This window comes from Emys orbicularis, chromosome 24 (assembly GCF_028017835.1).
Source record: "Emys orbicularis isolate rEmyOrb1 chromosome 24, rEmyOrb1.hap1, whole genome shotgun sequence".
Classification (NCBI taxonomy): Eukaryota; Metazoa; Chordata; order Testudines; family Emydidae; genus Emys; species Emys orbicularis.
This window is the reverse complement of record NC_088706.1, coordinates 14,900,011-14,916,200: the sequence shown is the minus strand read 5'-3', so window position 1 is coordinate 14,916,200 and position 16,190 is coordinate 14,900,011. Positions and strand designations below refer to the sequence as shown.

The 16,190-nt window shown below is 58.3% G+C and overlaps 1 protein-coding gene across 1 annotated transcript; it reads right to left on the bottom strand.

Annotated features, from left to right (window-relative positions):
• Nucleotides 1-238: 238 nt before the first annotated feature.
• CERS1 (ceramide synthase 1) lies at nt 239-15,904 on the bottom strand. The gene is made up of 7 exons (XM_065422297.1): nt 15,683-15,904; nt 4,959-5,118; nt 4,292-4,472; nt 3,730-3,891; nt 2,709-2,856; nt 949-1,094; nt 239-281 (listed from the first exon to the last, which is right to left on the bottom strand). The coding sequence occupies exons 1-7, from the start codon at nt 15,902-15,904 to the stop codon at nt 239-241; spliced, it is 1,062 nt and encodes a 353-aa protein (XP_065278369.1).
• Between the last annotated feature and the right edge of the window lie 286 nt (nt 15,905-16,190).

Sequence of the window (16,190 nt, the reverse complement as noted above, 5' to 3'; positions counted from 1 at the left end):
CCATCCAGCAGCCTGCAGGGTGCCTGGCGCAAACTGGCTCCAGAAACCACATCAGCATCAAGTGAAGCCTGGCCAGAGCCAAGCCGAGAGGAGTGGACTGTTTCTGTCGGCTCCCAGCTGCTCCCCAGCTCCAGGCGGGGTTGGGGGGGGGCTTGCACTCCTTCTCCACGGGGCTCTCTCCTTCGCTGGGTTCATGGAGGGCCCCGGGTCAGTCCCCAGAGGCTGCCCAGCAGTTCCATTATAACCGTTTGTCTTTTATCAGCCCGTTCTTCAGGTGGTTCCTGTGAAAGAGACCACGGCAGAAAATGACGCCCCCGTATTTGGACCAGCCCCTCCCCCTGGCCATCACTTGCCCCTCCCCAGGGTCACCCCTCAGCTCAGACCCACATGTCCCTCCATTCCCCATAGACCCGGCCTCAATCCCATGTGATGGGCGCACACAGCAGGTTTGAGGGCGACCCAGGGAATGCAGTGGGGGGTCAGCACGTCGGGCCATCATGTCCGGCATGCCACCTCCTGCCAGACTGGCCGAGACTCTCAGCCCATTCCCCAATGCCAGATGCAAGGGGAACCCCCCTACAATGCAGCAGGGCCAGGCAGGAGGGATGGAGGAGGTGTATGGGAAGGGACAGAGGGATGGACAGATGGACAGGCAGGCAAACAGATGATTCCTTCCTGACCCCACCAGCAACCAGTTTATGGCCTGTAGCCAGGGATCCAGCCCCTGTGCTCTCACCTGGCACAGCCTCACCCCCCTGCGGCCCCATCACTGACCCCCTGGCACGTGGAGAAGTGTCTCTCATATAGGCCCTGTTGTTCCCAGGACTCCGGGACGTTTATCCATAGCAAACATTTCCCTCACCCACCTGCAGCATTCCCAGCCTCCTTTATTGCTGTGTCCCTGCCCCCTCTCCCCACTGGGGGGCGCTGGGCCTGCCCCCTGCTCACCCTTCTTTCCAGGATTTGGGGAGCTGGAGTTCACCCGCTTTCCGGGGCCCTGTGGTTTTCTTGCTCTCCTCCACGTCGTATTCACGCACGTCGTTCACCTCCTGCATCTGCCCCGTCAGCACCTTGGCCACAAACAGGACGATGTACTGGGGGGGACAGGAACCAGGCAATGACCCCACTGGCCACGGTCCCCGCTCAGCCCCCCCCCAGCCCAAACACACTCACCCACTCACTAGGGCAAACTTCTGCCCTGGGGGCCGCTCCGCTAGTCCCGGGGAGGCTGGTCTGGGAGCAGCGACTCCCTGGGCCGGTGGGCTCCTGGAATGAGCACGCCAGGCTGGGAGCCGGGTGCCTGGCGCTGCGGGGGAGCAGCAGTGCTGCCTCGCCCCAAGGGGGGAGCGGGATCCTGGGGGGCACGCAAGGAGATTCCAGCAGCAGATGAAGGGAGCCCAGAAAGACCCCTCCCACCCCCATGCTGGAGATCCACCGCTGAGACCGGGGCCAGGATCAATGGACCCCCCCCCCCCCCATACACACACAAGATAATAGGTGGGGGGCGGGGCACAGCTCCAAACAAACCGAGCTGGGTTGAAGAGCTCTCGGAGTACAAATTACCCATCATGCCCCTGCTGCAGCCCCACCCCCAAATCTATTTGCCCAGCACAAGGGCAGGAGACTTCTATTCCTCTGGACTCCACACCCCTTCCCCACTACACTGCCCCGCCCCCACAAGGCCTGGGACCCTCCTGGCCGGGGTCATGGCTAAGGCTACCGGTAGGTCACGGCGCTTGCGGAAGTCACAGAATCCGTAACTTCCAGAGACCTCTGTGACATTGGAGCCCCGGAGCAGCCCAGCCCCTGCGTGCAGGGGCATCTCCTAAAGCACCGCAGCCCCCACCGGTGGGGGACCCTGCAGATCCCAGCCCAGTGGTCAAGGGTCCCTCCCAGCCATTGGCCGGGGTGGGGGCTGCGGGTCCCTGCCGGATCGGGACCTTCCTTCCTCCCCATTTTGTCAGGTCACGGCTGCCGTGGATTTTTATTCATTGCCTGGGACCTGTCCATGACTTTTACTAAAAAGATCCATGACAAAATCATAGCCTGAGTCATGACATCTGCCAGTCCCGGTGAGGGGGGCAGCTCAGAGCTTAGCGACGGCAGGGTCCAGCTTAGAGGCCACCTGACCGCACGAGCTGCAGCCGCGCAGGGGGATTCCGCCCCGGGACGTTCCCCAGCTCCCTCCCCAATTCCCCAGCGGCTGGGAGGAGCTGTGGGACCCTCGGCCCATAGGGAGGCTGGAGGGAAGCAGGCAGCAGCCACGCAGTAAGGACTGGACAGAGAAGCACAGCCTCCTGCCCAGGCCTTAGTCCTGATTCTCCCCCCGCCAGTCCCAGCTCTGCCTTGCGGGCTCTGGGGACGCCTGGCTGATGTGACCCCTTTGGGAGATGGCTGCCCACCCCTCCCTCCCCCTCCCCTGCACTGACAGCCTTTCTCTCCACAGTTCCCATCCATCCTGGAGCCCCAGGAAATGCCCCAGGGCTGGGCTCCTTCCTGCTGTTAGCGCTTACTCTCCAGTCCATCAGCAGGCCAGATGGTGGGAATTCCAGCAGGGAGGAGGCTGGGGGGCGGGGTAGCATCACCTTGTGCATCCATCCCACCCCCTCCCCCACACAACCATACGTGCCCCAGGGGCTCCAGCTCTGTCTCTCTCCAGCTCCCCAGCGGCAGGGTCTGTGCGGGGGCCCTGAGCCGCCCCTACTCACCAGGAACCAGTAGACGTTCAGGAGGGCGAGGGCGAAGAGCAGGGCGTTGAAGAAGAAGTAAAAGGGGATGTTGGGCACAGACTGCAGGCTGGTGTGGCAGGTGGCGTAGAGCACTTTGAGGGGGAACCAGTAGAGGCGGAACCAGAACCTGCCAGGACAGACACGGGGGGGGGGGGTTTGAGTGGCATTGAGGGGAGCCCCCCAGAGAGGGGCCCGGGGATGAGCATCACCCCCTCCCCCCCACCCAGCATTTCCAGGCAACATGGTCAAGCCCCTTCCCCCATGTCTGGCTGTCTTGCGGCAGGAGAGCTGGATTTCATGAAGTCACTGAGGGGCTCCCCACCTGTCGCCGGCAGGCGCGGCTCAGACCCTGAGGGTGGCTGCTAAGGGGGATTACGCTGAGCCCAAGCGTCCCGGGATGACAGTAGAGAGACTGTCCTGGGACAGAGGGGAAGATCTGCAAACTGCTGCTACAAGCCCATCAATGGCACATCTGCCCCCCCACTCCTTGGGTCTATGGCCAGACAGTGTGTCCCTCCCCTTCTGCCCCCGCATGGCTGTGCCAGGGGACAGCGGGAGAAAAGAGGCTGGGGAGGAGGTGCTGGGGTGAAGTACTTGAGCCAGGAGCTGGTCCCTGGCTTCCAACCAAGGTTTTCATGCTGTCTGGGTGTGGCCCAAGAGGGGCTGTGACGGGAGCATGACCCTGTCTCCCTCTCTTCCCCTCCTTGAATCCAAGCTGCTCTCGCTGCCAGAGCTGGATTGTGAAGGGGCCTGGACCCAGCTCCTCCTTCCGCCTGCCCTGGTGTGGCCATGCTCTGTGTGCCTGATGTCATCAGCATCTCCGTGGCCACCCACCGTGATGTCACAAAGGCAGGATTCCCAGCCCAGCAGGCAGCAGGAGGGACCCCCCAGCCCACCCAGCTCACAGCATGGCTGTGTCCCCCCAGGCGACGAGGCCTGGTGGCACCGGTGGGGGTTGGGGGATGGGGGGTGGTGGAGCGGGGCAGGGGCAGGAACTCACCAGCTGATGCTGAAGGTGAGGCAGCCGAGGTCGGAGATGACGTCGTTGAGCCGGTGATAGATCCCGCCCCGGTGCTTGAAGTAGACGTTGAGCTTGGTGAACTCCAGCTGCACGTCGCTGATGTCGTGCAGGAAGAGCACAAGAATCCCCACGTTATGGAACCTGCGGGGAGAAGGGACCGTGTGTGCGTTGGTGAGCAGGGCTGTGCACATCAGGTCACGGGGAGGCGGTGGGCTCTATGCCCAGACCAGACTGTATCGGAGCTGCAGGCTCCATGCGATGCAGACCGACAGTGCTGGATGGCCTGGCACTGGGTGGACCATATTAGAGCCGGAGGCGGGGGTTGCAGCATGGGGCCGATTGGAGCACTGTGGGGCAGCTCAGAGCAAGGGACAAGCTCCGAGTCCCTCTGATGGAGCCCAGAGGCAGTGCGGGCCATAGCTGGGTGTGGAACGGCTGCTGCATTTCCCAGTGACTGCCCAGCACTGGGGCCCCACAGATCCGAGCGTGCCCTGTGCAGAGGGCAGTGGGATGCGGCCGGATGGGCCGGGGGGGGGCTCACCTGAACGCGTAGGAGAAGACGATGAGCGTCAGCGTCACCACGTGGTGGATGAGCATGACTACGGAGTCCCTGCGCCAGGCATCCATGTACACGGTGGCATAGATGGAGTGCCCGTAGAAGCTGCCCTGCAGCAAGTAGGCGATGCCAATGTCGGTGGGTACATCCATACCCTTCTCCCAACCTAGGAGCAGCACGGAGATCCCTGCATGAGCCCTGCACAGACACCTCCCCCCGCAGCCAGCCCAGCGTGCTCAGAGCGCCGGAGCACTGTCCAGGGGAGCAGGGCCCCACTGGCTAGGCCAACACCCACTCACGGACAGTTCCTGAGCTCACATGTCATTGGCATCACAAGGAAGGTGATTTGGGGAGCTTAATCTATGGATTCCCCCTTGACATCGGCCCCTTTGTTTGACCCTTGAAGATGCTGATCCCTTAAGAACATAAGAACGGCCAGGCTGGGTCAGAGCAAAGGTCCATCCAGCCCAGTATCCTGTCTGCCGACAGTGGCCAATGCCAGGTGCCCCAGAGGGAATGAACAGGACAGGGAATCATCAAGTGATCCATTCCCTGTCGTCCATTCCCAGCTTCTGGCAAACAGAGGCTAGGGACACCATCCCTGCCTTCTGGGCATTAGCATCTGAGCTTCTTCTCTGTGGCACTCACGTACCGTAAAAGACGGAGGGCGGGTCGTGGAAGAAGGGGTACTCGGTGAAGAAGAGCAGGTAGGCGCCATATGACCAGGACAGCGTGTAGAACAGCAGCTTCCAGGCGCTCTCGGGCATCTTGGCAGCATCCTTTGGCTGCAGGTTACACCACTCCCCGAACGGCTGCAGGGAGAGAGGGGACATGGGGCAGGGCTCAGGGAGGGGGACAGCAGCACCCCCGGATGGTGCCTCAGCTCTGGGAGATTCACTGCAGCTCCCTGCAGCCCTCTGCACACCCAGACCTGGCTCCAGAGGTCCCCACACCCAGGGCACAAGGGGCTGGGGTGCCACATGTTTATAACTCAGCAAAAAGTCCTTGAGGGCAGCTCCTTGGCTGGGCCTCATCCCCCCTGAACTCCGGCCACAGGACAGATCCAGACTTGCACTGAGATGCCCTGTGTCGCTGAGCTCAGGAGTTTGGGGTTCCCCCCGTACACAGTGGGAGCTAGCGACACTAACAACTCACAGGAGAGGGACACAACCATGGACCAGAGACGGGAATTTCAGCTAGACTGCCCCAAACACCATGGTGTCGATCACTCAGATGCCTAATGAACATGTGGGCGAAAGGACATCTTTGTGCAATATTCATGCCCCCTGCAGCCGCAGTGAAAGTGCGACACCGCCAAGAGGTCTCCCCACCAAACCAGACTTCACCGTCCTGGAACTTCTCTGGCAACAAACAGGCAGGAAGAACATTTGTAAAGAATCTTCCCACCCCTGCTCTCCATCAGAAAGGAGCGAAAACAGGGACCAGAACCTGACTTAACCCGCCCAAACTTTTCAGGCTCCTTCCACTGCTCCAGGAGGGTGGGAGGGGAGCCAGAGCAGGAGAAAAGAAAGCTCAGGTTTCCATCTGGCTCAGACTCGGCCACAGCGGCAGCTGCTGTCAACACTGAGCAGTGGAGAAAGCAACCGCCAAAGGCACGCTGTCTCCACATGCCCATCAGGGTCACTCCCCGGGGAGCAGGGCTGGCCCCAGCCAGCCTTCTGCAACCAGGGAGGGAATTCAAAAATGAATAAATCCAGAGCCCTGTCTGCACTAAGAAACCCCAGGGGTGCCCTGTGAATGGGCTTCTGCCAGCGTGTGCCCCCTCCCTCTAGAAAAACCTTCGCATCTGATAGGGGCTTGGGCCAAATGGAAAATCCCAGAGTTGCAGACACCGTCACTCCTGCGAGAAGTGGGAGCGAGGGCGTGTCTGGGGCAGTGAGTGCTGGGGGAGCGGACAGCTAGTGGGCGTCTGGCTCGGTTACTCCCCGACACATGGATAATGCGCCAAGGCCCCATGCTGTGCTGAGCGTGCCGCGGAGAAACACCGGATGAGCTCCAGAGGAAAATAAAATGCCTGCAAAGTAACCATACCCTTCCCCGGATCAGCAATTTCCAGAGCCGGCTGCTTGGCTCCCATTGGCTCCTTGAAGGCTATATTAAGACCCCAGCTGTTCAGTGGAGGTGGCTGGCCCAGCCATAGCTCCGCTCTGTGCATGACGGGGGAGAGAGCTTTATGCAAAAGGCTCTCTTCCAAAGCGGCCCCATCCTGCCTAGTACGGACGGCTGACGAGTTCCCAGCACCAGTTGCTCCCGGGGTGGAAGCACCAGCTTTGCAACACCCAAGTCCAGAGAATGCCCTGAAACTGGCAAGATCCCGCCCCCGCCCCCAGCCATGCTGTCTGTGCCTCCATCAGCCCCTGCCCACCCCCAGATCCTGCATGCGGGGCAGGGCCGCTCCACTCAAAGCACCACACTGCAGCAGGGGGAGAGGCTGCACTAAGGGAGGGTGAAGAATGCACAGGCAGGGAGTCCCAGCCCCTGGAAGCCAGGAATTATTTGTGGCTCTATAAAATGCAGCCCAGCAAGGAGCTCAAATAAGCCCCATTTGGAGACAGCTCAGCTCCCGAGCTGCTCCCGAGCAGGCCCCATGTGCTAATGGAGCAGGGACTCCTTGGCAGAGAACCTGAGAGTCTAGTTCCTTCCTTGGGCTGGCCCACTGATCATCATGGTAGTGGTTCAGGAGATCCGGGCTGCCTCCCGGCGTGACCTTGCCTCTCTTTGCCTCAGTTTCCCCTATCGGTACAAGCGGACAGTGGCGCTGTCCTACCTCCCCGGGGGACTACAGACAAACCCATCAAAGGCTGAGGCGTTCAGACACTATGGAGCCGGGTAAGTAGGCAGAGAGAGAACCGGCTCTGAGCTCTCAGCAGAAAGAGGCTGTCGCCACATTAGGGAGGTAGGGTGGAATCGCCACCTACAGCCAAGGAGGAAATCCACCCTCCCGAGCAGGAGCTGTTCCTCTCCCTTCTCTCTCCAGTGAAAACTCCCACGCGTTTTGCATGGCTAACACTGACCCTGAACTGAGCACCCCAGACCGAGACCTGCCCATGCTGTCTCTCCCCTCTAGACAGAGCCCTGTGTGAAATCGCAGGCAGCAGCTGGCTTTGGGGTGAGCCGCGGAGCAGAATGAGGGTGGGAGACAGCAGAACAGGGAGAGCCTACACAGAAGGGCTGGAGGAGGCCAGGAAAAGGAGGGGTAAAATTACACGCTGGGGAGCTGGTCGCAGGGGCAGTCCCGGCTCTGTCTGCCCACAGCCCAGACGGGGATGCTGAGGCCACCCACGCGATGTGCATCAGCAGGTCCTGCACGCAGCCAGCCATCCCATGAATGATTAAGCAGGAGCCAGGCGGGCACCAATTACTTCTCCTCTTCATTCTGGGGTGGGGCGCATGCGGGGGTGGGGGGCACCCTCTTTGCCATCAGCCAGCTGCTGTTGCCATAGCAATGACAGAGCGATGCCCGTGTTGCTAGGAGCAACCGGTGCTGCAGCAGGAACAATGCATTGCTGGCTCTGGCTGAAAGAGCCCCAGGTTCTGGTGAGTGATGTAATGTGGCTGCATTTAAAGGGCCAGTGCTGTGGTGAAGCTGGACGCAAGATTATGGCTTGGGAACCTCCTCATTGCTACCCCTCCAAACGGAAAACAGGGGTGGGGCGGGTGGGTATAAACTGTCTTCTCCAGCATTTCCCCCCCCCCCCCCCCCCGCCCGGTGCAGGCTCCTGGCTCCTGGCTCCAGGACCACAGCTTACTCCGTACTCTGCACAGTACCAAGCCCAGACAGCCCAGCAACCCCGGGAACCAGAAAGTGAAAACAAATAGAAACATGAAACTGATCAAGAAGACTCCACTGAGGCCTCAGAAACTTCCATGGGGAAAAGGAAATTAAAAAATCCCTCTCGCTCTTGTAATCGTCTCCAGTGCTAGAGGGATGGCATTTGACCGTATCCCTTCAAATCCGCCATGGAAGCAACGTAGGAAGAGGCAGCCCGCAGGTCCCCCCGGCCCCGTGACCAGTGTCCAGTGATGGGTTATGAAGCGAGACTTGCTAATGAAGGAGAATCACACTACAAGTCCCAGCCGTGCCCAAAGAGGTCTCCAGAGGAATGAAGGGGCCCGGAGTGCCCTCAGGTCCTGAGAGCTGGCAGCTTGAGGTGGATTTTGCTTTGCCCGTCGTAGAAGATGCTGATCAGCAAGTTTCCATTGGAAGCCAGGGCTTTGGCTCCCTCACACAGCTCTATCACAGCTCCCTTATTGCTTTCAGGCCTGGGCTTCCCCACTGCCGCCCCTCAAGCCCAAGCTACAGCGCCCCTGCCTGGGCACCCCCCAAGCACCACTGGCCCCCAGGATCCTCTCTCGTCGCATTGTGGGGGACACGCCGCAGGACCATGGCTGGAGTTCTGCGGCCCACTGGAGTGGTTTCCTCTCTGGTGCAGGTCACACAGGCTCAGTGGAATGAAAATGAAACATGACTGCACCCCGCTTTTACCCAGAGAAATGGGTCCCCAAAGCCTGCAGAACCAAGGATAATGCCCGTTGAACCAGCCGCCCCGCTATCTAAGGCAATCGCTAACCATCTAAGGAGGGGTGTAGTCTGAGCACAGGCCTGGGGACCCCCAACACTGTCCTCCTGCTCTTGACACCAACCCTATCTATGGGCTTAGGCAAGTCACTGAGCTGCTCTGTGCCTCGGTTTCCCCACCTGGAAAACAGGGATACTGTTCACCTGCCTCCTCAGGGTGCTGCGAAGGCTTTGGAAAATACAGTGAGAAATATCACGACAGTTCCCATAAATCATTAAAAGCCATTTCCTCTTCGCTCAAGCGCCTGCACCCAGTAGAGACCAGCCTTTGGAGCGGGCACCCTCGGGAGCCCAGGCACAGCTGCCTCTTGAGCCCTGTGGGGGCTGATTAGCCTCCTGAGCAGCGCGGTTCAGCTCCTGAACGCTGACACACAGCACGTGAAACCCAGCCCCCGCCCTGGAACCCAAGGAAAATGGCTTCATTCTCTTCCGCAAGAAATGGCCCATTGTGGCTTTCTCCTTGTGGCGTCACAGGCCTGCCAGCAGTGGCTAGGGCACACGAGCGAGAGGGCACCACTGTCAGGGCACAGGAGAGCTACTCTCTGCACCCCGAGAGGGACGAGGCGCAGGTCACACTCACTGGCACTGCAGGAAGGAAGCACTCCAGGCTGCTCATGGCCCCCAAGGCAATTCTTACCGGAGGGTCGGCCTGCTGGTTTGTTGTGAGTGGCCCTGCCACCTCCCGAGGCATTCACCCCAGCCAGGAGGAAAGCAGGGCTGGGAACTCACTCCGGTGAATGGTTTGGGTCCTGGGGAGAATCTGGCTCTTCGAGGCACAAAACACTTCTCCAGAAAAGCCAGCAGAGTGGGGAGCCTGAAGAAGCGAATGTCGCACCCCAGCCTAGGTGGCCAGCATCCATTCACAGCACCAAAGGAGATGTTCACGTTGCAGCGCTCTGCAAATTGAGAACCACCCGGGGATCAACCAGCCGTGTCTAGCCACGAGGTGGAAGGTGTGTAGCAGCTGCAGAGAAATGCCAGGCAGCAGTTTAGGACAGGCAACGGAGAATATCTGACAAACTTCACAAGGTGCAGTGGGCGAGGCAGGATCAGGTGTTCATGTTGGATTTTGGCCAGGACCCAGGGGTCAACACTTCTCATTCTTATGAAAAACACCACGGGGCCTTTAATAGCCCTAAGTGGTTGGAACCTAGGGTTTCGATCTCATCTGAGAGACGGCAGCTCCGTGCCCCCTGAAAGAGAGCGGGAACAGAAGGAGAGCATGCGGGTCCACCCTTTCCATGGGTCTATCTAGGTCAGGGGTTCTCAAACTGGGGGTCGGGACCCCTCAGGGGGTCATGAGGTTATTACATGGGGGGTCACGAGCTGTCTGCTTCCACCCCAAACCCCACTTTGCCTCCAGCATTTATAATGGTGTTAAATATATAAAAAGTGTTTTTAATTGATAAGGGGGGTCGCACGCAGAGGCTTGAGGTGTGAAAGGGGTCACCAGGACAAAAGTTTGAGAACCCCTGATCTAGGTTCTGCACTGGTCCTAGCACCAGAATACAAGAGTCTCTCAATCCCATCTTCAAGCTTTCTCTCCAGCCTGGGATTTTCACACTCCTTCTCTGGTAACGTGCCCCAGATACCTACTACTTTTAGCCTGGACCAGTTCTCTCATAGGCTGTTCCCTGCATTTTGGAGCACAGCAGCTAGTGTTCCACCTTCACCAGTGGGGGGCTTTTTCATTAAAAAACAAAAGTACCACTCAAGGGCTCCTTCTTTCTATGTCACCCTGGTACCAGCACCCAGCGCACGACTGGCCACAAAGCCAACAGTATCTGCCAAAAGCAGCCAGAAACGAGTTTCTTGGTGCAAGCTCAGGGTCCGTCTAGGCCTGCCCTCCCTCCCTTGACCTGGATCGTGCCTTGTGCATCATGCAAAGCACAAGGGCCCAGTTCTGCCCTCGGTTACATTCATGCAACTTCAGTGCACAGCCCCTGGGCCTGCTTGAAAGAGGAGCAGCTAGTACCGGCCTGATGGGCTATCAGGCACCGTGTCCTGTGCCCTCCTCAAGGCAGGCCCCCTTGTCCTGTGCTGGGTACAGAGAACCCCATGACGGACACAGCCCTGGCTTCCCATTGGGCTATTAAATTGTCACTTAGTGCAGCACAGGCTGATGCTTTGTTCAACTCCTCCAGGCCATTGGCAGCAGCTGCTCCCTCAGGAGAGCTTGCTCCTCACCAGGGACAGCAGCCTTCCACAGCCCAGCTGAGTGAGGGCCACCAAAGAGACTGTATGGGGGAGGAAGCCTAGGCCTGGCCATCTCACAAGCCCTGCTTGTGGTCAGACACATCCAGGAGACGCTCAGGTTTGAACGCTCAGCAGCCAGGCCCTGCCACTGCCACTAAGGGAGGACAAAGATTCCTTCCATTTCCTAGAGAAGAGGCAGAAGGCTACAGAAACCCCACACCAGACAAGAAATACATTTCCTCTCCCGCTTTCTCATGGGCGCCCCGCAGGCCGACCCCTCCCAAACCAATCATTCATAGGAACGTCGGGCTAGAAGGGCCCTCGAGAGGTCATCTAGTCCAGTCCCCTGCACTGAGGCAGGACTAAGTGTTATCTAGACCGTCCCTGACAGCTGTTGCCTAATGATGGAGATTCCACAACCTCCCGAGCTCATTTGTTCCAGTGTTTAACCACCCTGACAGGGAGGAAGTTTTTCCTAATGTCCAGCCTAAACTGCCCTTGCTGCAATTTAAGGCCATTGCTTCTTGTCCTATCCTCAGAGGTTATCGAGAACAATTTATCACCCTCCTCTTTATAACAACTTTTTACATACTTGCAGACTGTTAACATAGCCCCCCTCAATCTTCCCTTCTCCAGACTGAACAAACCCAATTTTTTCAATCTTTCTAGCCCTTTAATCATTTTTGTTGCTCTCCTCTGGACTTTCTCTAATTTGTCCATGTCGTTCCTGAAGCTTGGTGTCCGGAACTGGACACAATACTCGCATTGAGGCCTTATCAGTGCTGAGTAGAACAGAAGAATTACTTCTTGTGTCTTGCTTACAACATTCCTGGTAATACATCTCAGAACGATGTTTGCTTTTTTGAAACAATATTACATTGTTGACTCATATTTCGCTTGTGATCCACTACAATTCCCAGATCCTTTTCTGCAGTGCTCCTCCTTAGACAGTGTTTTCCGATTTTGTATTTGTGAAACTGATTACTCCTTCCTAAGTGTAGTACCTTGCATTTGTCCTTATTGAATTTCATTCTATTTCAGACCATTTCTCCAGTTGTCCAGATCATTTTTAATTTAATCCAGTCCTTGCAACCCTTCACAACTTGCCATCATTCACAAACTTGTAAGTGTGCTCTCTGTGCCGTTATCCAAATAATTTATGAAGACACTGAACAGAACCAGATCCAGGACAGATCCCTATGGGACCCCACTTGATAGGCCCTTCCAGTTTGATTTTTAGCCATAGATAACTACTCTCTGAGTACAGTTTTCCAACCAGTTGTGCATGCACCTTATAACAAGTTTGTCTATTTTCCTAGTCTGCTCATGAGAAGGTCATGTGAGATGGTATCAAAAGCCTTACTAAAGTTGGGATAGATCACCTCTACTGCTTCTTCCCCAGCCACAGGCTTGATACCTTGGCAGAGAAGGATATGTTACTGGCTATGCTATGTTACTGGCGCCCTCTAAAGACATTGGGAACCTAGATTCTGCACTCCTTGCACATCTAAACGCCCAGTGAAAACAATGGGCGCTCCAGATGATGCATGAGTAGGATCCACATGTAACAGGAAGAGGTGTGTTTCTTTAAGCAGCTTTTTTCAGAGATATCTGGTCACAGACAGAGCTAAATGAAGGTGCATTTTAAGCCACAATCTTTGTCCTCCTGCTAAGAAAGTGACTTCCTCTTTAGGTGCCCAGCAGCTACAGGCCAAGTGCTGAGATCTATGACATATAATGATTAATGCTCAGTAAGGCGGCATTCTTGGGACACACAGAATTAATTGATTTCACAGGGATGAGCCTTTCAGTCTCTGAGAGAATGTTAAAGGATTAATTGCCAGAGATGTAGGATTTGAACACGAGCGGCAAAGAGGAACAACTGCACTTGGGTTCTACGCTGGGCAGTGACTGTCTCTTGCACAGAAGGAGTTTACTCACAGCAGATGGAAGAGTCCCAAGGGTGACAGAGGAGGTGAAAGCCTCACCTCACCTGCTGTTGAATGACCCCTCCTCTGAACAGCCTCCACATCAGATATATGCCACAAGACGCAGCTCAATTCTCATTAAAAATGGCAAAGCTCTTCTGGGAGAACCAGCCCCTCCAATCTCCCCTTTAAATCTCCAGCACGTGAATCACGCCCAGGTGTTGGATGTTTTTATAAAGCCGTTTCCTCCCACTGACCCCCCCCCCCCCCACGGCACCGTTTGCCATCTCAGCCCCACATCAAACTCCGTGGCAGTATTTCAAGGCAAAGCAGCCCGATCCGGATGTAGCCATGAGAGCTGGCTCTCTGCTCATCCCTTCTCATGCTTTGGTGACAACAAGCGTGACCAAGGGATGGCACCCCATCGTCAGCACGAGCTGCCGATTACCCATGGAGCACCAGCTAAGCTACAAAGCACAGCACTCCTGCTGCGCTTTTCACCCTCCGATCTCAAAGCACTTTACAAAGGGGAAACTGAGGCACAACGACAGCTGCTCAGTGACTTGCTCAAGATCACACTGTGTGACAGTGTTGGGATTAAACTCCAGGAGTCCTGACTCCCAGCCAGTCCCCTACCCACTGGGGTATCCAGAGAGAGTCAGGTGCTGCATGTAGGGTTGCCAACCCTCCAGGATTGTCCTGGAGCCCCCAGGAATTAAAGATGAATCTTTCATTAAAGATTATGTCAAGTGATAAAACCTCCAGGGATGGGTCCAACCAAAATTGGCAACCCTAGCTGCTCAACCCTGGCTCCGGGCAAACGGGGGCTGGAGGGAGAAGGGCGACAGAAAAGCAGCACAAGGCTACTGAAGTCCTACCTAACCCCTATTTTGAGCGCTTCAGGCCTTGTGCTAGTTCTTGGCACCAGGGCAAGCTTCGCTCTGTGACTCAATAGGGAGCAAGCAACGACACGTGTGAATGGCTTGACTGAGCTTCCCATCAGGAAGGCCCTCCTGTGCGACGAGAGGTGCGGGGACAGGAGCCCAGAGCAGTTACTGGGCTGAGGATGGATCATGGTTATTAATAAAGTGCTGCTCCCTGCAGCCTGGGTCACCCCACAGCAAATCGCCTCTGGAGATGGCAAGTTCTCCGGGGGAGCCAACCCACGCTGAAGCAGAATGAGTCCGAGACGTCTCCAGGCAGAACCACCTCCCTCCCAAACTCCCCCCAGCCCCTGGAAACTGTCTTGTCACCATCAGTGCTGAGGAAAGGGTTTGGTTTGTGCCTCTGATGGCTCCGGATTGTCACATGACCCAGGACACAGCATCTTCCCTCTCTTTTGCCTTGAAAGTCCCATCAAGGGTAGGGGCAATCCCAGCTCTGACATACATCAGGCATCCAGGGGCCGTCCCCTGGGCTAGGACCCACCGCTTGGGGAGAAGGGGCAGCTTTCATCTCATGACATTTGTTCAGTGCAATAAACCCAGAGCGACCCTTCTGCACAGGGGGTCGGGGCGTCCTCTCCCTTCCCCCATCTCATTCTAGCCGGACCAGCAGCCCAGCACTTTGAACTAGGTCAGCCTGTATTGCAGCTACTAAGCCTTGTGCCACAGGGAGGAGGGGAAAGCCGCACGGTGGTGACAGTCTGTAAGAGCACAGCTCACTGCCCCCCCCAGAGCCAGGCCCTGCAGCCAGAACGCCTGCCCCCCCCCCTTTGCAAGACCTAAATCTCATTACTTCACCCCAGACGTGCATTGGGGGGCAGGAGAGTTAAGTAGCAAGATACAACACACGGGTTCTCCTTGCAATGTAGCCCTCCCCAACCTCAACCCCCCCCCCCGACCAGCCCCCCGCAGCGCACAATGCAGCCTCCTCTTTCCCCCTCCCCTGCCCCCATGCAATATAGCCCCCTCTCCTCTCCCCTCCCCGCAGTGCGCCCCCTCTCCCCCTCCCCTCCAAGCAGCCCCCTCCCCTGCCCCCCATGTAACGCACCCCTCTCCCCCTTCCCTCCCCTGCCCCCCATGCAATATAGCCCCCTCTCCCCTCCCCGCAAAGCAGCCCCCCCCGCCCCCCACCCCGCAGTGCAACCTAGGGTGACCAAATGTCCCGATTTTATAGAGACAGTCCCGATTTTTGGGTCTTTTTCTTATATAGGCTCCTATTACCCCCCACCCACATCCCGATTTTTCACACTTGCTGTCAGGTCAAGTGCAGCCCCCTGCCCCCCATGCAATGCAGCCCCTCTTCTCCCCCTCCCCTGCCCCCCCATGCAATGCAGCCCCTCTTCTCCCCCTCCCCTGCCCCCCCATGCAATGCAGCCCCTCTTCTCCCCCTCCCCTGCCCCCCATGCAATGCAGCCCCTCTTCTCCCCCTCCCCTGCCCCCCATGCAATGCAGCCCCTCTTCTCCCCCTCCCCTGCCCCCCCATGCAATGCAGCCCTTCTTCTCCCCCTCCCCTGCCCCCCATGCAATGCAGCCCCTCTTCTCCCCCTCCCCTGCCCCCCATGCAATGCAGCCCCTCTTCTCCCCCTCCCCTGCCCCCCCATGCAATGCAGCCCCTCTTCTCCCCCTCCCCTGCCCCCCCATGCAATGCAGCCCCTCTTCTCCCCCTCCCCTGCCCCCCCGCCGTGCAGCCCGCCGGGCGGGCACTGACCCGAAAGAGGCAGCCGGAGGCGGCCCTGCGCAGCCAGGTCCAGCCGATGGCACAGAGCAGGCAGAGGAGGGTCTCGCTCCAGGCGAGGGACGCGTTCTCGGCCCAGGTCCGGCGGGAGAGCTCCCAGCCGCAGTCCGTGCAGCTCCGCGCCGCCCCCGCCAGGCTCCGGTAGCCGCGCTGCAGCAGCTGCCCGTAGCCGGGCATGGGCTCGGGCCGCGGCATCCCGGCGCCCAGCTCACAGGCTGCGCGATCGCCCCCGGCCCATCGCTCCGGGAGCGGCGAGCGCCCGCGCTGCAGCCCGCTCGGCAGCCAGAGGTTGGCAGCTGCTGCCCGCAACGCGCAGGCTCCAGGCGGCGGCTGAAGATAGGGGGCAGCAGTGCGCGCTGGAGCAGGGGATGCGCCACCCGCAGCGACCCTAACCGGAGCCAAAGCTCAGGCCCTGCGCGCCTGGGGACGGGGAGCGGTGGGTCCGGAGGGGCGAGGCGAGTCCCCTGCAAGGGCAGCACAG